The following is a 23,332-nucleotide window of genomic DNA, read 5'->3' as shown; positions in this document are numbered from 1 at the left end:
AGTTTTTTAAATGCATAAAAATTCAAATAAATATTAAATATTTACTAGAAAAAACACATAATTTCAACATATATATTGCGAACAGCAATAAAATTCAAAGCACTGCTTTTTTGAATGAAAGAACCATTCAAAAATAATGACACTAGAATCCAGCCGTAAACTTAATCCGCGTATATGTTCATTCTCGCGTTATAATAAAGTCAAAGTTAAAAATATGCAATCCTTCAAATATTTAGTTTTTCTATGCGAGTACTTTTTTTGCGATAGTTTGACAATTTTTTTTTTTGTGCAAAAAATATTCTTCTCCAGAGGAAAAATTAAGGATAATTACGTCCGTAGAAAAGTGCGTTTAATGTCTTCTGAAGTGGAGGAAACGGGAAAGGGAAAAATCGAAGAATTATCCTGACTCTCAAAGGTAAACTGCCGAGTTTTTCCCTTTTGCAATTCCTTCTTTTTATTGCACGTTTTTATCGAACTTAGCAATACGACTCGTTTTTCATTTTAAGTGAGCTGCCAGTAGATTGCTTATCCAAGATTTTCTTCTTAACATTTTATCCTTTTTCTAGAACTCACCATCCTTTTGGAACCATAAAAGTGGGTACTTTAGGAAATAAAAAAAAAAAGAATCTTTTATCAAAATACGAGTAAATCTTAACATTCTTTTTATCAAACTGAAAAAATAAATTTCAACAGCTGGGTTGGTATTGAAGCTTATGCTGTTTTGCAAAATTCAAAATTTTTTTTTCTCTCGTTGTATTTACTTTCTCTCAAAAGATTTAAGACTCCAAAAATGTTTCTGATGAGCATTTTAATATTGCTTATGAGTGGGTAAATATTGGATGGTATATGTATAAAAACCATGACGTAGTTTTAATACTTTGAACTCTATATCATCCGATGACACCACTTATAGGATTTATTCGATGTTCGAAAAAGACACCTTACTCAAACAATAAGTATCGGTTAAACTACAAATACAGTCATTTTAGAAATTCTTTTTATGTTATAAATAATTTCAAAGAATAGTAAAAAAATTAATTTTTTGCTTTACCATAAAATTATTTTTCAGATAGTTCGAGACAACTTAAAAATCTAAAAAAAATTTTGAGTTTTATTTTACTTTAAAAAAGTGTAAATTAGTATATAATGAGAATTTTTTTTCTGACAGGAGCTCAATCTTAGATTTAATATATGATTCTTTGTTTTTTAAATTTGGTTAAAAAATATTTTCTAGACCACTTCATGCAATTTTCGAAAATCAAGAAAAAAATATCTCTAAGAATGAAATGGTTATTTCTAAACATTTCCTTCAATCGCAATTGAATTAGTTAATGATTTATATTATGTCATAATTTTTGGTAACATTGAGGTAAATATTTGATAGCTTAACCATAAATATCACGTTTTAAGTTTCGCATTTGAATATTATTAAATTTATACTTCGAAGCATGAAGTCCCTGAAATACACTAAAATAATTCTATTATTCACACTAATGCTTGGTTAGCTTATAGTATAAATTTATAAATATAATCTACAATAAAATTTTGTATACTTTATGGAAAAAATGTTAAACAGCATAGAAAATTCAATAGGCATTTTTAAAAAAACCTCTTCCGGACATCTTTAAAATATTATCTTACAATAATTTTATTGAAGCTTGTTGATTATATAAATTGGCAGCAAATAAAAATTTCATCATTTTTTGCAATTTGCCAAAATAAATAGAAATAGAGCAATGTTTCTAAATAAATGACGGTCATAAGAGCGGGAAAAGCAAAACAAGTTATGACTCTCTGAGATGCTCAATTTAAATTTACAACTCTCACTCACTGTTTTAAAGTGTCGATATTTTTTACTTTGCATTTATTTTTTTAAGATTCCCGCTTGCCTGCAGTATATGCAGAAGTCATGACTGTAGTTTGTTGTTGTAGTTTATTTATGTCTCACTAGAGCTGCTCATTAGGCTATTGGCGACGGTCTGGGAAACATTCCTGGGGATGATCCGAAGACATGCCATCACATTTGATCCTCTGTAGAGGAGATGGCACCCCCGCTTCGGTAGCCCGACGACCTGCACGCGAAGTCGAGCACTTTACGGTGGAACAGTTTAACGAGGACCAATACCGCACACCCTCGGTCCGTATGCAGACTGATCCAAGTGGTCACCCACCTGCACACTGACCGCGCAGCCAGTAAGGCTTGACTTCGGTGATCTGCTGGGAACCGTGTTTTAATGACCAGTCCACTGCGTGACGCAGAAGTCATGGTATGCTCACTTTGGCATCATATGGCCAAGCCAGCAACAGTTGCAATATGTTAGCATTTTTTAAGGTAACTCTTTTTCAATCCACTTTTACTTTGCCTCTTAAATTCAGTTGCCTCTTAAAAGTCAAATGTTAAAATCTATTGATTTCAAATATTTAAGATCAATTTACTGTGTTTTTTCATTCTTACAGGCGTAGAAAAACACAATTCGATTTCAGTATTCTTAAACTCTTCATTCTGAGAGGAGAGTTTTTAAATCAGAGTACAGCTCATTTTCCTCTTCATATCGTGGTTTCGGAGCTTTGGAGTGGTACTGGCGTAATCTCTTGGTCCTTTTTGATTTAATGTTCGTAGCGTTTCATGTTTCTTTAGGTTTTCAACTTCGACTTGATCGGAACGTATTTTTGATATCGTTATTATAAGTTTTAACATAGAAGGATCCAATTTTCGTCATCCGTAATCTCATCTGAATGTTGATTCCTTCACCGGTCAGACAATTAGAATGCGTTTGCCAGTTATTTCTTTATTTTTACGTGGGGTTTTTACTCTTATGAGGTCTCTTTTAAAAGTTTCACATCAATTAGCGGCGCTTGCCTTAGTTAACTCTTGAAGTTACATCCCCAGAAAGCATGTAACGAAAATGTTTGTACTAAAATATTTTTTGTTGAAAATAGTTGAAAATTATATTTAAAACTTTTTTTTTAAAAGTAATGTCACTTCGGTGAAATTGTTCATAATGACGTTTTAGATGAGGTCACGTTAGTGATAAGATCATATTGCATTGTCCATGAAAATTTCACGACAAGGTGTATTTTAGCTGAGCATACAAGACGTTGCAAAAAGAAACCTTATAATTATCTAGATTTAAGATTATTTTCACCTAAAGACTAACTTTATTCAAGGATTTTTTCACGCTTGAAAACCCTAAATCAACCTCGATTTAAGGTTTTTATATAGAATGTTTTTTTCCAAGGTTTTGGATGAGGGTAACGTGCGTAGAATAGAACAGATTGTCACCAATCTCGTTTTAAGGTTCGAAGATTTACACGTAAACCGCATAACAAACCTTTTTGGGTTTACATTAAAAGGTTTTACAGAGGTCGATCAAATACTTCCACAGCAAAGAGGGAAAATAAACCGTATTTTGCTATCTGGGATCATCTCCTCCACGGAGTTTGCTAATAATGATTTTCTGTTGATTCAAAGCAGACTAATTCTGCTGCAATCGTCATTATTTCTACGAACTCTAATGTCAACAATAATGTCTATTCTTCATCACACATAACTCAATGTTTTAATATTGTTAGCTCCCTTTTTCTGAACCTTTTAAAGATTGCAGTAGAATTTCTTCATCAGAATCGTGATCTGAATCTTCTTCCACTGCGTACGTTCTCTGAAACTTTTAAGTAGATAGAACCTCATGACAAATTTAAAAATCCGCTTTAGAAGAACAATATTGAGGTACTTACTCCCAACCCTCAGCCCTCATTAGCTACCCAAGAACAATCACCGGTACACTGTGATAGGATGGAGGGAAGTAGATTATAATTATAACGCTTTAATTTAAACGATAATAATCTTAATTAAGTATTTTTGATTGTGCCTTAATAAGAGGTAACCGCTGAGACATTATCTCCTGCTCGACTGAATTGAATTTTCTTTCTAAGTTGGCACAATAAGGGGCACTGTTAAAAAAGAGCCTTTTTCTGTAAGGCTTTAAAAATAAAAGCCTTTTTGTTGTGCGAGGCTTTAAAAATAAAATCTTTATATTTGTTAAATACGTTGCAACTATTTTTCCCAAATTTAAAAAAATATTATTTAGACTAGTAATATAAGTCGCAATTCAAAACAAAAAGAACATATTTGATCGATAATAGTGAAAATGCAATTATGAATTTTAGTCGAATGTCAAAGTTCTATCTTTCGCTATGAAATGAAAAGTATCAAGTTGATAGCATTTTCAAGATTCGATTTACAAGGAACGACATGGATTTTTTTTCATTTTCATTTCGACCAAGATTATTGTCTCGAATACGGATTTAAAAGAAAATAAAAACGTTAAATTCAAAGCAAAGCGTATGCCTTTTTTGAGTTTTTAACTCAAAAATAAAATATTATTCACTTAATTCTTCAGTTTGAAAACATTTTTAAAAGTATAAATTTTATTTTGGCTTTAGTTTTCTACTTAAAAGTGTTATGGGAAAAACTTAGTTGTACTAAAATTCTCTTAATTCTGTATAGATTGTTTCGCTATATTTTATAATATTAAAAGTTATTCCACTCTTTCTAAAAAGTAAACAAGAATGACGTCTAAGAACTTTTTTCATGTTAAAATATAGTATTTATAAATAAATAAAGATTCAAAAGTTTTGTTTTTAGTTTGAATGTGGACGCGTGATCTTGACAATCTTAAAATAAAATTTAATGTTTTCATAGCCTCTGTAGCGGAATAAGAGTGACATTTTCTTACCAAAGTATTTCTATCAAGGGACAGAAAAGTATTTTTTATTTGAAAATGTCAGTGAATAATGTCACATGTAGTAAACTAAAGAGTAGGTGTTTTTGGCTTCGAGTATTTTTTCTTCAGTTTTGAAGTTCGTAATATATTGTTACTAACATATTTTCTTATCAATTTTCGAATATATTTTCTTTAAAAAATGAGTCTTCTTTTATAAAGGCTAGCTTCCAAAACATTTATCAATTTAAAAAGTTCATAGCATTCTTATTGTAATTTTATAATAGTTTTTAATCCGTAGACATTTTCCAATTAACACGAAATTACACAACCACTTCTCAATTTCAATAAATATAACTTTTCAAGAAAACCACAAAAATAGGCTACTTCAATGAGATATTATTCGTTTCTGCATCAAACAATAATCATAAAAACGGATAATAATATTTTGTAAGGGTCGTTAAAAATGAAACTTAAAGGTTTTCATTATTGCACTATGATATGCAAACGTTAGGGAAATATAGTCAAATGCATTTGCAAGCTAAAGCCATTTTTTTGGAGATGATTCAACATAATTGGAATAGAATTAGATCTAAAATGTTGAGCAACATAACCATAAAAAATTTTCCTAGTGTTTTAGGAGCTTACTACTTTTGAAGGGAGTAAAAATATAATAAAATAAAAATATGTTAGATAAAATTGTGTTGTGAACACTAAATTATGTAATAAAATAAGCTTTTTTACTTGAGTGCGAGATTATATTCTTGCACTATTTTTCTTTATGAATTTCGTAGAAAAACAAAAATGATGGGTGTATAATGAGCGATAACGTGAAGAAGAAAAGTAATGTCTTACATTTTTCAGTATTTTATTTATTTTTAACATCTTCTAATATTGTGTTTTTAATTTTATACTTAATAGCACCAAATGTAGGACAGACTTTTTATATCTAACAAACTTATTATAAAAATTTTGTTGAATTGAATTCCGTTTTTTCCCTATGCTAAAATCATCACAAAGATTAATTATATATTTCTATATCATGGAAAAGTATCCTGAAAAGTTTAGTGAATCAACAAATATATTGAGCAGCGGGAGTTAAAAATGCTATCATGTGCAAGGAGAAAGCCATCCAGATATGGCACTTAGCAAAGATCGCACGAAACTGATGCATGCATTCAATTAGCATAAGTGCAAAAACTGTCATCAAATTGAAATGAAGCAACGAACAAACAAAGATGTGTGTAAGCTAACTTATACAATGCGAGATTTATAGAGAGAAGGTACTTAGCAAAAATCGCACGAAACTGATGCATATAAGCTTGTTACATGCATTCTATTAGCATGAGTAGAAAAACTGTCATCAGATTGAAATGAAGCAACGAATAAACAAAGTTTTGTTCCTAATTGAAAAAATGCCCTTAGCAATTTTGATCCTGGTGTACAGATTAGATGACGTAAGCAGAAAATACGTTTGAACTTTTTGGGAGTAGAATTACCCTTGGGCCTATCCTCAACAAATATGACAGTTGAATTAAATAAAGCAATGAATAAGGAAAGTTTTGTGACTAGTTGGAAAAATGCCCTTAGCAATTTTGATCCTGGTGTACAGATTAGATGACGTAAGCAGAAAATACGTTTGATCTTTTTGGGAGTAGAATTACCCTTGGGGCTACCCTCAACAAATATGACTGCTGAATGAAATGAAGCAACGAATAAAGAAAGTTTTGCGACTAATTGGAAAAATGCCCTTAGCAATTTTGGTTCAGGTGTACGGATTAGATGACGTAAGCAGAAAATGAGTTTGAATCTTTTGGGAGTAAAATTACGCTTGGGGCAACCTTCGACAAATATGACAACTGACAAAATCAAGTGGATGAGACTGATGCTGTTGCAAGAACACCGATGGATATTGAAAAAATTTAAATGACAGATATTCATAAAGATTTGCTGCTTTAAGATCTTTTGGCCATTTAGAGCAGCAGTCATTAGAGATGAGGGACATTTGTATTTTGATGACTAATTAAAAAAAGCCTTATAGACGATGTAAAAATGTATTGCGGATAACTTAGTTACTTAAAAGTTGAATAAGGATACAATCCGGCTATTATGAGAAATCTTACTGACACCAGATTCACGTTTTGTTGGTTACAATGATTGTAAAGATATTTCACTTCAAATATGGGTATGGGGTTAACCGCTTCTCATTGGTTTAGGTAAGAAAGTCATATGTCATTTTTATTTAAATTTTTTTTTTTTAGAAATTGTTTAACTCTTGTTTCCATAGCAGCAGACAAGCTTATATATCAGTTTTGAAGAGTTCTCACGTATTTTGTTTATGTATTTTGTCTTATGCTTTCATTCTTCGATCTTCTTAGACGGACTTTTTATGTTTCTTTCATTAATAAAGGGAAACTTAACATCCTTTTTATGCAGAATATTAAATGCAGGCGTATTCTAGGCATCAGATACCAGGTTCAAAAACACGTTTCGTTGAAAATTTAATTGATTTCATCTATTACTCCAGCAATTAATTATTTAGATAATTTCCGCGGCCTTTCAAGATTTAACTTCATTTTAGATTAAATTGAAATAAATGCAGGAATCCACTATACTGCTATAAATCGAATTGAAATTTATGTGCTTACTTTTTAAGCCAAGCTCAAAGAGCATCATAATGTCTGAGTAGAAAGATGCCATAAATGAAATTTTTATTTTATAACCTTAATTTTAAATTTTTCTTTTAATAACCGTTACATTAATCGTTTTCAGCGTCTAAGTAATTAAACATATTTTTCCAATAGACGTTTTTGGTTAAAAATAAATGAGAGCTTTAACGTGACGCTTTATAAATTTTCCATTATCATTACTTTTCGCTTGGAATTAAGTTGGCATTTTCTTCGAAGAATAAAATTATTCTTCTTACTTTCTTAGTATCTTTTAGTAACCTTTAAAGAAGAATATATTCGAAACTCGAGATCATTCGGTTGAGAAATTGGTTTAAGCGAAGAGTTTATAGTTTTTTTCCTCCTTTCTTGGACATTAACTCTGAACTGAGTACTGATGGCAAGGTTTTTTTTTTACTTGAATAGTTGCACTTTTAACACCTAGAGCAAGATTAAGAGCGAATGAAATTTGGACGAAGTAATCTGTGTTGTAATTGATAGGAATAACAAAACCGAATTTTTTACGTCTCAAATGTTCTTTTTTGAATAAAGAAACGTTTAATTCGTTCTTTTTCAAATGCTCGAAAAAAGGTTATTTTTTGTAAATTGAAAACGCATTTTATGAGGCGTGCTCTGATGAGAAAATTGAAAAAAGTATAAAAGAAGGTTCTTTAGATTTTTAATTACATCATCCAAGAAGAAAAATTAAAAGGATTTTACTTGAAAATAATATCAAAAGATACCTCTGGAGATGTTATAAAGATAGATGATTTTTTTTAAACGAGTTCAAGTAATTTCCCAAGATATTTTCTTCAAAGAAGTTTATTATTATTATTTTCTTTTTTAAAATTCATTATAAATATTTTATTTTTTAATAGAAAATTGATTGGTTTTTTTAATCCATGGATTCAATGCAGGCCTTAAAATTATATTTTAAGTTAAATAGAGGAAAAGTATGTAGCTCTGTAAGGTATCACGTGTCAAGTTATTTTAAACTCTTGTTTAAATTGTTAGAAAATTCTTATGTTCTTGGATTGTGCTCATAAATATATATATATATATATATATATATATATATATATATATATATATATATATATATATATACATATATATATATATATATACATATATATATATATATACATATATATATATATATACATATATATATATATATATACATATGTATATATACACATATATACATATGTATATATACACATATATACACATATATATACACATATATATACACATATATATATACATATATATATACATATATATACACATATATATACATATATATACATATATATACATATATATACATATATATACATATATATATATATATATATATATACATATATATATACATATATATATATATATATATATATAAGTTCAAAATGAAGAATAAAACAAAGAGAGAAATTAAAGACATATGAAAAAAGGAGGATATAATCGTGTGGGCTGATGAAAAGATTATATCTTTTTTTTTCCCGGTTTTTTAAATTAAATTTTATCCCTTTTTTTTCTCTTTCTTTTTTTTCTTCTTTTTTTTTTAAACTGTTATTTCTTTACTTATTACTTATTATTTCCCCCTTTTTTCATATGTCTTTAATTTCTCTTTGTTTTATTCTTCATTTTGAACTTATCTAATGGGTTCTGTTTACTTGCAGCTTAAGCGCAATAAATGAAACTTATTATTTTTCTTAACTTTCTTCGTGTTTTCTTGTATTTATATATATATATATATATATATATATATATATATATATATATATATATTATACTGTTCTTTTCAAAAGTTTAAAAAAATTGTGAAAAGACGATCAGGTAACATTGTGGGTTTGTAGTAGAATTGCTGTAAAGAAACCGTTTCCTTGATCTGCAAACAATAAAAATAGACCAGAACTCAATGGCCTCTTCCATTGAGTTTCAACTTTTTCCTTTTAATCGGAGTAGCTACCATAGTCTCCAAATTTGATCGAAATCTTGTGGAGTAAAGTGGACCGAAATTTGCAAACGAAAATGCCATTAAAATCAAACGGAACGGAGCTCTTATTAAGGCAAAGGGTGGGTTTCCCTGATTAATGCTAACTTCCTCCATAATTCTCATAATTATATTACTCAATATTTATGAATATTCAGAATTATGAACAATTATATTATCTTGTCAACAAGAAACAGTCATATGTAACCTTTTGAATATTATGTGAATTAATCAGGTTTTAAAAGAGAAACAAAACTTAAATAATGGTTTTTCTCTTTGCTACAGGCTTTATGAGAGCCTATAATTTAAAATTGAGATCCAACATTCCTAGGACTTTGACTTGGCCGAGCTTCCTGTTGATTGCTTTTCCAATCTATTTAATTCTGTCCGATTGAAAAGTTCGTGGTTTTATACGATAACGCCTTTTAACGGAAAAGAAGCTCTATAATTTAGTTTTCATAATGTTAGCTGTTTTTATAATTTAGAATAATTACAAAAAGACATGTTATCGAATGTTAAATAAGGTGAAAATAAAATAACAAACAATTAAAAACTGTAAATTATACTCTTTGGTTTACGAACTTTTAAATTTTTCTGCAGATTGTTGTTGACAAACAAGTTGCCTAAAATAATTTTATTTCATCTCTAAATTTCGTGACAACTGTTAGCAACAAGTTACATGTGGTATTTGATAAATGATAGTAGTAGTTTTGTCAAAAAAGCTGGATTCCAGTTTTATTCACCTACCATCTTCTTTTTTCCTGGTAATTTTCCCCAAATGTCTATATTAGACTATAAAGGTTTTTAGAACTCTAATATTGCATTGCAGATAGATAAACCTCCATAAATATTTAATTGATTGCTCATTATTAATGATTGTTTTATAAGTTTCTTTAGTTTTGAGGATATGTGACAGTAGTATAAAACTATATATATATATATATATTAAATTGTTTGAAATTTTCTAAAAAGATTTTACAATAAAAGGATTTTTACGTGTATTATTTGAAATAAAAGTGGAACTTTTGCACATGATAATTGATTTTGAATTTAATTCTACAAGCTTTTCTGAATTATCTTTCAATAAGCCTCTTTCCAATTCAAATGATAATCTAAATGTGACAGTAATTCCACGGTGAATGACTGTTAACGCATTTCGGCAAGGCAATCAACCTTTCCAACTTCCGGACTAATTGAGAAATGCTGCTTTATAATGACAGTTGTAGTATACGATATCAAATCCGACATAAGTCATTAGATAATAAATGTGGTAAACTGAATTTTGTCAAAGATATTAACAGAAATTCAGTCAGCTTTCATAATGACGTTACGATTTGCATATTAACATTCATTAATATTGGTATGCTATTATAAATAGCAATAACACTTTATTATATAAGCATATATACATTTATTTCGTAATATAATGTCTTAAAAGACGGTTCAGAAACTTCAAATGCGATATCTATTTAGCATTTTTTTTTAACTTTAATGATGAATTTAAGCTTATAAGTTTAATTCACTGCATATAAAGTACAGAGCACAAAAAATAAATGAATTACTCGAAATATAACTCTTGATCCAGTAATCCTATTTTACACACTGAGACTCCATTTTAATGGCTTAATGGGGCATTAGCGGGGAACGATATTTTATTATTACTGAAATAAAAAATAATATTGTTTTTCGTTGTTTGAGCTTATTTAGGCACTCCAATTGCAAGGCATTAAAAAAATTTTGATTTTGATTTTTTTATTACAAACAATATTTACAGCGTGCTAAAAATAAACAGACTACCCTGAAGGACGACTTTTGATCTAATTATCGGATCTTCACGCACTGGGACTGAATCTCAGTAGTTGAGGCGGTGATATCAGATATGCTAATTAATTAGCGCAGAAGATAATTTAAGTTGCAAAATAAGACGCAAAAATATACTTTCTCTGAATAAACATACCTTTTTCTTCATCAGATACGTAACTTCCAAACTAACGGTAGTAGCTGCAATCTAGGAAATATGGTCACAATAATTTGGTCAGGTAGGAGGTCTAAAGCTTGAACTCCTTAATGTAAATTGCATTTTTTGCATATTTCGCCATATCTTGTGAGTTTTCTAAGCGAATTGAATAATTTTTGAGCATAAAATTGTAAAATTTTTTCACCAATTAAAAAATTCTAAAATAATTCTAAACACCAAATAATTTTTAATAATTATTTAGTATTTTTGAATAGTTTATTTATCAGTCAATAAATTTTAAATTGCAAGATCTAAAAACGTTTACGTAATTTTAAATATTTTAATATTATTTGGAAAAATAATTACTTTCATATGGAAATAAAAATTTTGACGAAATCAATTGAATAGACCCTAAAATCAAATTTTAAATAAAATCATATGCTTAAATTTCATTTTGTCAGGAAATATTTAATAAAAATTTCGTTCACAATTTTATTTTTTCCTTATAAAATTGCACTCTTTGAAATGATTTGAAAATTTGCATACCTTACAATAAAATTTTTTTGACTATTGTTAAATAAAATAACGAAAAATGCTAAATAATTATTAAAAATTATTTTTCGCATGAGATAAGTTCACTTTGTATATGGACATGGAATAAGTTACGCTTTGTTAAGCTTTTATTTAATTCTTTTATCATCAAAGTTATTCTCTTTTCTAGGCAATTCTCCTCGAGTGTATCATTAAAAACTAAATAATGCAATTTTTGACCCAGAAAAATAACTGTTTTTCGCTTGCATAAATCAAATAATTAAATTCGTTGACATAATAAATGCGTTAGATACATTAAAATGTCAACAAATAATTTGCTCCTTATAACAAAAATGCCTTAATTTTTTGCGTACATACTTTATAATTTCTTAATCAGCAAAACGTTTTGGTAATTATTATGTTGCCTCACAAGTAATGGCTTCTAAAAACATATTTAAAATTAAAAAAAAGAACGCAATCTAAAATTTAATCTTTCAGGGTTTGAAAATCTGAATAAAAATATTAAAATTCCAGTAGAATTATTGTTTCCTACTTTAATGCGTAGAGCTATTTTATTTTTTTCGAAAAGAGATATCTTTTTAAAGAAAAGTAAACAAGCGTCAATTTTTAAAGTAAGCTCGTTAAAATTTTTCTGCTGAAATTTCTCCCATTTCAAAAAGTCCAAACAGATATTTAACGATGCGTTTTACACCATTTTGGACATTTTTATTTCTTTTATCTTCATTTTCTCATTTGTTTGACTATTTTCTACAAAAAAGGCAAATGAATAGAACTCGGAATAAGGAAAAAAAGTAAATGTTATTCTAAGCGACGAAATAGTGATAAGGTAAATATATAAAAAAAGAAATGTGTATTTACTTTCTTTTTATTGATTCGACTGGAAATAAAAATATTTTTAAAACTTCTATCTTTGAAGACATATTTGAAAAAGTAAATGTTCAATTCATTTTAGAACCCTTAAAAAATTATGATCTAAATAATTAATATTTTACATTATATATAAAAACAAATATTTTACAGAACATTTTTAGAGCACGCAACTCTAAAATATACCAGCACAAAAATATTCAAAAATAAAAGGCCAAAATAGTTTGAAAATGATAATTCTGAGAATAAAATCTCATTATTTAAAATACAATTAAATATAATTTTTTAAAATTCGAAAACATTTGAATGTATTGAAAGTAATTAAATTTATTATGTGCACAAATTTCTTTTGTTTCCTCTGACGTTTCATTTATGCTAACGATACATTAAAAAATCCTTACGTCCTTAAAAAATCAATAGTTGGATATGATTTGCTAGTTTGCTATATTTTTTCATGCATTATTTATTTGAGAAATATTTAAATTCAACTTTCTATCTAAATTAAAAATAAGGTCATCATTAATGGGAAAAATATTAATTGAATCATGATTTCTAAAATCTGTAAACGCAACCAAAATTTAAGACAAAAAATATTTACACACATAATTTTTCTTTTACATAAATTATTATGGTCGCTTAGATATAATAGGAAGATATTTTATAAATGAATATCTAAACTGACTTTAAATATACTTGAAAGTTGAGAAGAAAAGAACATTGCATTTTAAACTTTGCTGTATAAAAGTTTTTAACATCAAAGTTAAAAAAAGTGTATTGCTTGTTTCATCTTCTATTTACAAAATTACTGAATCCCATTAGAAATTCATTAAAATGCTGTTATTGAAAGCAATATTTTTTCCACTTTAGGAAAAAAAAAATATTTAAGAAATATCCACGAAACAATTATGAATAAAAATTAATTTCATTCTTGTCAAATAAATATTTCAGAAAGTGCAATCAACATAACAGAAACGTCTATATGTAAATACAAGTGTATGATTTTCTTACAAAAATCACACACATAACTTGATTTTACAAGGGCTATGTTAAAAAATAACTCATAAATGTGCATTTCAAGAACTGTAGAATTTTAGGCACAAATATTTTCTACATGTCTGTAAATGTTACCATATGTTTTAGATTTGCGTTGTAGTTTTATTCCAGAAATGGCAGTCGAACGTTGACGTTTTTTATGATTAATATGAGTAAAAACTTAATTAAAGGGACACTAAAGCAAGGAATTTTACCAATTGGCACCATGGAGCCTATATTTTTGGACATAAATATATTCTGCATGTGTCCTTTTGTAAAATATAGGTGTACACTTTGGAACTGTAATGTAATTTTTTCCAGACATAACAGTCGTAATAAGTTTTTTAATGGAAATATGAGTAACATTTGAACGTCAGGAAAAACTAGACAAACATAAATTTGCACTAAGGAAGCTTTAGTTTTTAAATGTAAATATTATCTACAAGTGCCATTCGACAAAATGGGACAGTATACTTTGACTTTAAGAAATATTCCTTTCTAGAAAAGAGACTGTACAATATATATATATTTTTTAAGGAACACAATACTGAAACTTTTAAATTTAAGAAAGAGTTTTCAGAAATTAATTTTGGAAATTTCACTGCGAAACAAACTATTTCCGTTATAAGGGTTTTTTGCAAAAGTCATTATCTGAAATTATACCATAGACTTTAACTAGCTGTTTTTTCTGTATTAGGTTTCATGATTAAAACGGTAGTAAATCTTTTACAACTCAAAACTTCATTGCATAACTTAATTCTTTGTCAATTATTCCCCCCCCCCATCTCCACTAAAATGGACCTCCATTTTGGATTTAACATTCAAAGTTTCTAGAATCGATAGTCGAATCTCGAGGTTTTTTTTAAAAATGAAACTGTGACTAAGAGCTTAAAGTAATGTAGTATTAAACTAACATTGTTGTTTCGAATGATACTTAGACAAGCTAAAAATAAAGTCAAGAAAGTTGCAAATTAAGTCAGAAAAGTGCACCTTTCGATTGAGTACCGCTATGATAAAAGTACGACTGCACTCTGACCCCCCCAAAGATAGATGGCAGCACCACTTTATCGGAGACCATTTCCACTACAATTTAGGCACGGATTTGAAAGGGAAGGAGCTTTTCCCCAGATTCCAATTGTGGGGCGAGTGTTATCGACAATGTCATATATGAAAGAGGAAGGCCAACATAGAATCGAGTTAACATGTCTTATATACTAGTGAAATGGAATTGAACAATTGTAGTGGCAGTATTCGATAATTGGATACCACTAGTTGATTCATTGCTGTTTTGTGAGAAACTGTATTAGGATCACCAGACTTTAAGTGCAGGATCGTGGTCGCTTCTGTGTTGCCATTAGCAGTTGAGTGTATTCAAGTCGACGTTCTGTGTGATCGAGACTGAGTAGCAATACCTTGATGAGGACAATGTCGCAGTCGCAAATAGCAAGTCAACCTGTTCAATGTGGACTATCTATCGAAGTAGACGTCTTCTAATCGACCAGTGCGGGACTGTCAATATACGCTTGTTCAGATCACTTTCGGGTCCCTAATGTGGAGCGAGTGCTATCGATAATGTCAACCTTCATCTATGAAAAGGTACCCCAACACATCGAGTTAACATGTCTTATATATTAGTGAATTGGAATTTAATAGTTGTAGTGGTAGACATGCTACACAGTACCCATGGTATTACTCAGTGACTAACCATTGGAACTTCAATTCGAAGGATTTTAAGAGCGTGTGTCTTATCGGATTGGAGAATCGAGCTCCAGCTCCTCTGGACCAATGTCTGATGCTCTAACGACTGGGTAAGCTAATATTAAAGTCACTTAAGAAAACACTCTTTTCCAAAATTCAAATAAAAAAAATTTTCGCTTTATGTGACATATTTGTAACAAATGATGCTCTCACCATGATATCATTTTCGTTGCATTTTTCGGCAAATTCCAGTCCTGCCAATTTCCATGTTCCACGTTTATTAATGATGACCGATTGAGGACATAGATTCCTATGAATCAATTTGCAGGAATAATGAAGGAAGCACAGAGCTTCTGTCAACTGAAAGAAAGGAAACAATTAGAGCAAAATAAATTTATTAAAGCATGCAATTCATATATGAATCCTTATATTTAAGTGGTCCAACTCTTTTTCCATCTTGAAATGCATAACCTTAAAGTTTAATGAATCCATTGTTTTTCGTCTCTTGCCTTATTTAAGGTTGCTTCTGTATACCAGAAGGGATAAGCAGTAGTTGTATTAGGTTTTAGATTACGGTAAAAGAAGATGATTTGTATGAGGATGAAAGTACTGTTTATTCCATTTTTGAACCTTTATTGACTTCTATCTAAGTGGAGTGGGTCATTTTGCATTTTAACTAAACTGGAGTTTGTCCACTTTTCACTTTTTCCCAAGTGGAGTTGGACCACTATTCAAATAAGACTTTCATATATCTGTTTATTAGAATACAATTTGAAAATATTATAATAATTGATTAAGTTTAACAGAATAAACAATTTTATTAAAACATATTAATGGTATTAATAAATAAAAGGGGATGTAATCGATTGAAAATCCCAAATATATTAAAATAGTTGAAATAGCAAACAAATGTCATTCGCAATGCCGGGGCATTATTTTGAGAAAGTTATTGCAAGATTTTTATTCCTCATTAAATGCAAATGGTATGCAATTCATTTGATAGTTAACTCATAATTTTAAATCACTTATGACATTTTTACCACAAAAATTAATTTATATTTCTATTACAATATTGTATTTTAAATTAACTAACGAAACAAAATCTGAAAAAAAAAGATATTTCCAAAGACAATTTCAGAAGTTTCGCAATCATCAGTGTCTCACACGAGCTTTCAAATTTTAATCTCCACTGATTAAAATTTCTTCGGAATTTAGAAATAGTATTTCGAATAGTATTTGCTATAATTTCATATGCGATCCATGCAATCAGGTTAGTTCATAACAGAATTTGAAAGCATTAGCTAATCAAAAGCACTTTACAATTTATTAGCAGAAAATGTAATACTTCAGTGAAATTTCGAACATAAAGCCTCCTTTGTATAATGTTGATACTCATCAACAGCTTCTAAAATGCCTAGGATTTCATGAAGCCACTATCTATTTAAATAAAGTGATTAAGTTCATTGTTATTAAAAAAAGGTGAACCTTCCTTATGCATCACCTTATGCATCAATCTGTCCAAGCGATAAAGCTTACCTTACTCATGTATATGAAGTTTAAATTTTAGGATGTCACTATACGAGAATTCTGAGCAATTTTGTATAAAGTAAACACACACACACACACACACATATATATATATATATATATATATATATATATATATATATATATATATATATATATATATATATATCATTTTACTGCTCACAATTTGCAAAAATTGCGAATTACTATGAGTGTTTTTCGAAGGCTTTGTCGTCTCAGAAAGTAATGCTTTTTGAGAATCTGCTATTTTCATAACTGTTAAGTCAAGTTTATCCTATCTTTCGCTAGCACGCACAAACTCTGAAAATAGAGCAGACACTCAATATGAAGAGGCAGTTTTATGAAAATTACGAGCGTTTGTGCTTTAATTTTTAATATTTAAAAGCTAGTCCAAGACTGCTTTATCTGGGCTTCAAACATTTACAAAAATTGAGAATTATTCATTGCTTTTGGTAATTTTCAAGTAAGTGGAAAAATCTCGCCAAATTGGCGAGGTTTAAATCTTTTTTAACAACTTTTAACATATATGAGTTATCAGTTCTGAAGCCCAGATAATTATTTACTTCAAAATGGTATATATAGATTGAAATTATGGCTTTGCCACAAATGTTAGACACTTAAACTGTACTGTGGATTTTTTATTTGCCTTGGTAGCTAAAGAGTATCGAGAAAAATTACTGTTAAAATTGAAAAAGAAACCCATCTTAGAAGCGGGAGAAAATGTGCGAGAATTTTGTACTTGAGGATAATATGGAAAGATTTGATAGTTTAAAGCTATGAACACACACATGTAATTTTTTCTTCAAATTAGTTTTCTTTTATCTACTTACTTGTAATAGCCCATACTTGAGTTCAATATCCAGAAAAGTATATTCTTTGACCATTGGGGAGATGTTTTGGGGTAGTCTTTCTTCCAGACATCCCAATATATTTGCCAATGTACCCAGCACTGGTTCTGTAGCAAAAGCCAATGTGTCACTAAAACATCGGAAAAGAATAATAAGAATACATAAGTTTCAAGAGACTTAAAAAATTAAGAACTCGTAAAAATAAAAACATCCTAATCTTTAGTTTGGAGCAAAATGTAAGAAAATAAATAAAAATTTTAACCAATAATACTATTGTCATAATTTTTCCGTAATATTTCGGGAAAACCGCTAAATAATTAGAAAAAAATCCAACTTAAAACACTTATCGCAAAAAATTCTAACGTAATGGGATAAAAAATGTCAAAATCCGAAATTAGGAATAATTCCAAGAAAAGAGTATTTTTACAATCGTACAAAATATTTTCTGATGACTACATTGACTACATTGTGAGAAATTACTTTTGAGTTGTAAAAACGTTGCATTACTAACCAAACAATTGATAAGTACGGGACACAAAAAAAAAAAAAAAGAAAAAAAAGAAGGAAAAAAAAACGCACCACCCAGAATAATGTCTGATCGGATCTTCACGTTCTAGGACGGAATTTTAGTTGTTTGAGGGGGTGACCTCAGAAATACTAATTAATTAATGAACACGACATTTCAAGTTACGAAATCAGACACAAAAACGTACTTTCTCTGAATTAACTTAACTATATTTGTTTGGAATAAACATTATAAATTAATATTTTTGAGGTCACCCCCTCAAATCACTTAGATTTAGTCCTAGAAAGTGAAAATCTTATCATTGGATCAAAAGCTATTCAGGGTGGTCCGTTTTATTTTGGCGCACTGCACTTCAATGAGTACAATTTGAAAGAAACATGATTAAATATTACGTGAATGAAGTTTATGTCAAAAAAGTAATTTCTGTGAATTTATAAATTATTTTTAAAGAAGTTTTTAAAGTGGATAAACGCAAACTAATAGGTTAAATACAAAATTATAATTCGCGATTATTTACATTATGATTTAAAAAAAAACTTAGTTATGCAAAATTAAAAGAACTATCCCACTGGGTAGTTAAATCATGGTCTACTAATATTATTTTTGGTAGGAGTATTACTTGGTTGAACTAAAATTTACGTTTGCTCAATCATATTAATTCAATTAAAAGCACAACTTAATGGGCACATAAACCTAATTTATTACAATATTTTCAAATTATATAAATCTAATTTACAATGCACTAAAAATTAACGGACCACCCTGAATAACTTTTGATCTAATGATTGGATCTTCACGCTCTAGAACTCAATCATAATGGTCTGAGGGGTTTACCTCAAGCATGCTAATTAATTAGTGGTGACGATATTTTAAGTTACGAAATCAGATTCAAAGACATACTTTCTCTGAATAAACATACTTTTTTTTTCGATGGATTTGAATTTCGGATCACAAAAATTTAGAGAATAGCTGTAATGTGGGAAATATAGTCTTAGTTGCTTGGTCAGAAGAGCGGTCCAAAGTTTGGACCCCTTAATGTTAATTTTATTTCTTGCATATTTCATCAGATCTCCAGGACTTTTTAAACGAATCGAAAATGTTTTGAACACAACTATAAAATTAGTTTATTCAAAATTAATTCCATACAAAATACAACTTTTGGCAAATATTTATTACTTTTCATTATTTTATTCAATAATATTAAAAAAAAATTGAATTCTAAGGTTTAAATTTTATATTATTATAAAGAATGTAGTTGTAAACCGTAAAGTAAAAAAAAAATTGCGAAATCAGTTGAACTGTTCCTAAGAAATCAAACTTAAATTTTTTTTTTTTTTTTTTTTTTTTTTAAAGTTTACTTCTCAGGAACTATTCGATTAATTTATCTCACAATTTGTATTCTGCTACTGAAATTACATTCTTTGGAATGAGAAAAACTTTTGTACAATTCAAAAATTCAAAATTTTATAAAATTCAAAATTCTTACAATTAAAAATTTTTTCGACTATTATGAATAGAAAATAAAGAAAATAATGTATATTTACTAAGAGCTTTTCATTGCACAGAATTGTCTTTGGAAAAACGAATTTTATAAATGCTTGCAAAAATTTTTCAATTCGCTTAAAAATTTCGAGTTATAGCGAAATAAAAAAAATAAATAATAAATATATAAATAAAAATAAAAACAACATTAAGAAGTCCAAACTTTGGAACACCCTCTTGACCAAGCTATTCGGACCATATTCCCTAGATTGCGGCTGCTCCTTATAGTTTGGGTGTCAGAAATCCGAATTGAAAAGAATGTACGTTTATTCAGAGGAAGTACGTTTTTGTGTCTGATTCCGTAACTTAAAATATCGTCTGCACTTATTAATTAGCATATTTGAGGTCACCCCATCGAACCATAAGGATTGAGTGCTAAAACGTTAAGATCCCAATAAAAGTAATTCGGGGTGGTCCATTTTTAACTTTGCGCAGTGTACTTCGGTTAAATTAATTATATTTAGTGCTCTAAAATTAGTTATAATTCAAGCATGTTACACGATTGTCCGAAATTTAAAAAGAATAATTAACGGTAGCTTTCATTCCAATTTTCTAACAATATTAATTAACTGCATTATCTGGACCATGTTTCTCAGATGCATAATCATTTCATGAACTGAGATAGCAATATTTTTTGACTCAATATATTCGAACCGAGAAAGCAATTTAATAAAGCATAATCCAAAATTAAAGCATTTTATGAACCATTTCATACAGGTGACAAATATATTTGCTTTACAGGCTCACAAATATTTACCAAAAAAAAAAAAAAAAACCAAAATAAATGAAAAAATGTTTTGCAAAATAAACGTGTATAATGTTTCAACGTTTAACCACAACTAAATCATCATAAATGATGATAAATTAAGTAACGTTAATAGCAACTTTAAAACATGTATGGAAGTGTTGAGAATAAATTTTTCATTCGAACTGACAAAGACACAACATTATTAATTTTAAATGAGAATCACTTTAATTATGCTGTCGGAACATTAAATGGAAAAGAAACACAAACATTTTCGAAATATTTTTCGGAATGATACCGGACGATAAATGCTTTTAGAAATTCCTGAAATATTTTCTTTTCTTCTCTAATATAATTCTGAGTCTACCTTGGTTTCTGGAAACAGATTTTTATAAAGAGTTTAAAAGAAGACTTTTCGTTACTACCTTTACCAATTACTAAATACAGGGAATTTAACGGAAGGGGCGAACTACGCTCAATTTTCGTCAAACTAATATGAATTCTGAATTTTCAGAGTAAATTCTAACATTGTTAATTAAGTTTGAACTTGAAAGAAAAGTTGCAAGTCTTGGAAAAAAGGAGTTTTCGAGTTTCTGTTGATTAGTTTTTCTTGTCATGCTACAATTAGTTAATTTTCAGATTTTGAATAAATTCATTTTTACACTTCATTGGTAAATTTAATCGAAGATAAATTCACGGAAAATAAATTAGTCAATAAATATCTTGCAGTTAGAAATTCGTCTTTCAATTAATAAATGCAATTTTGATTTTATTTTTGTTCATTTATAAGGTTCTTGTTCATTTATTATTTAGAGATATACATCTAAATTCTCTTTACTGCAATTAAGTATATTTACAATAATTTTATTTAAATTAAGTAAGTTTTCAATTAATCAAGCAATTAAGTAACTAATACATCTAAATTCTCTTTACTAGAATTACACTGGTGAATATAATTTACAATAATATTAAGTCATTTAAGTAAATTTATAACTAAGAAAGCAATATTAAGCAAGTACGCAACTAAATGAGCTATTTTGTTTTACAAAAATTTCCCTATCTCCATGAATACTTAAGCTAGGTTTACGAATTTTTATGCTGTAATTTTATATAGTAATCGACGTAATTACGAGCTCATCTCCGTAAAATTTTGCGATAGGGGGGTATTCAGAACATTCTTTTTCGTTAGTTATCTATTGCCGGTCATTAAAGCCTCTAAAAACTTTATTGATATGTATGAGAAATCGCCTAGCTCAAACAATTCTTCAGTTTCATAATATTTCTTCAAGTATTTCGTGAGAAATATGAAAAAATGAGTTTGGATAAAAGTGCTTCCATTATTTTTTCCAACCACTGTTTGATGGAAGTATTAATATTGTATAACTCGGTGATTTTTTTAAAAAAAACTCTATGCACTTCAATGTATTTCTCATAGACTCGTAGATATAAATAATAAATTACTTTAAATTTGATAAGTAAAAGTGAAAGAATTTAATACATTTAATTTCACCCAAATATATTTAATTTATTAATTTTAAAGTATACTCACTATTTAACGTGAAATGCAGAATTTTAGTTGTTTACCTTAATTAATTGAAATGAATAATGAAAAGTCTTTCGCTAATAACCATTCCAAACTAATTACATTTAATTTAACAAGACCGAGAAAAATTTTGATTTTTGCAAGATAAGTACTAGCGCTTATTTGTAAGATCATTAATTTATCTGAGTTCTAGAAATAAATGAGTAGGCTTTAAATTCAACTAATTAAAACTGTGTACGGTACTTGATAGTCTCATTAATTATTAAATTGGAAGAATTGTTAGCTCAAATTAAGAAAAATGAAAGAGTAATATACTAATTTGATTGATTTGATGCTAAGCATAGCGTTAGCATTAACTTTCAAATTTTCAAACAATATTTATTAAGTGGTCAACTGATGAGTGATATTTTATTATGAGTCGTAATAGAAAATGGTAATTTTTAGCTGTTCGAGCTTATATTAATATTATTGCAAAATATTAAAAAAGTACTCTTCCGATTTTCTTGCAAATTGAAAAAATATGTAACGTACACAAAACAAAACAAAAGTAAAGACTAACACAAGGACCTAATCAAAGACAAAGATATAGACAAACACAGAAACCAAAACAAAAACAAACACAATGTAAAATAAATAAGCAGACCACTCTGAAGGAAATTTGATCTAATGATCGGTTCTTCACGTTCGATCACTCAATCTTAATGGTTTGAGGGAGTGATCTCATAGATGGTAATTAATTAGTACAGATTTTAATTACAAAATCAGACTCAAAAACGTACTTTATTTGAATAATTATATCCTTTTTTCGATAGATTTGGATTTTGGCCATCAAATACAGAGGATAGAAGAAATCGAGGAATTCTGTTTCCATTACTTTGTTCAGGAGAGTGGACGAAAGTTTGGACCCTTTAATGTTAATTTTATTTTTTGCATATTCCTCCATGCTGTTTTTATTATTTATTTATTTATTATTACTATTATTAGTATTTCGCTATGTCTCGAACTTTTTAAGCGAATTGAAAATTTTGTGCACACAATTATGAAATTCACTTATCCAATGATAATTCTATACAACAAAAAAAACT

At 28.5% G+C, this 23,332-nt stretch overlaps 1 protein-coding gene across 6 annotated transcripts in view; it reads right to left on the bottom strand.

The window, feature by feature from the left end:
- LOC107440096 (SCY1-like protein bma) overlaps window positions 1-23,332 on the bottom strand; it is a 691,298-nt gene that overhangs the window by 119,703 nt on the left and 548,263 nt on the right. For all 6 annotated transcript variants that reach the window (XM_087154978.1, XM_087154980.1, XM_087154979.1 and 3 more), the window contains 2 exons: window positions 17,874-18,021; window positions 15,709-15,855 (listed from right to left, as the gene is read on the bottom strand). In XM_087154978.1, coding sequence (XP_087011104.1) covers window positions 15,709-15,855; window positions 17,874-18,021 — 295 coding nt within the window. The remainder of the gene's footprint in view (window positions 1-15,708; window positions 15,856-17,873; window positions 18,022-23,332) is intronic.

The sequence above is a fragment of the Parasteatoda tepidariorum genome, chromosome 11 (genome assembly GCF_982258835.1).
Source record: "Parasteatoda tepidariorum strain Cologne lab strain chromosome 11, Ptep-v5.0, whole genome shotgun sequence".
Classification (NCBI taxonomy): domain Eukaryota; kingdom Metazoa; phylum Arthropoda; class Arachnida; order Araneae; family Theridiidae; genus Parasteatoda; species Parasteatoda tepidariorum.
This window is presented reverse-complemented; position numbering and strand designations above follow the sequence as displayed.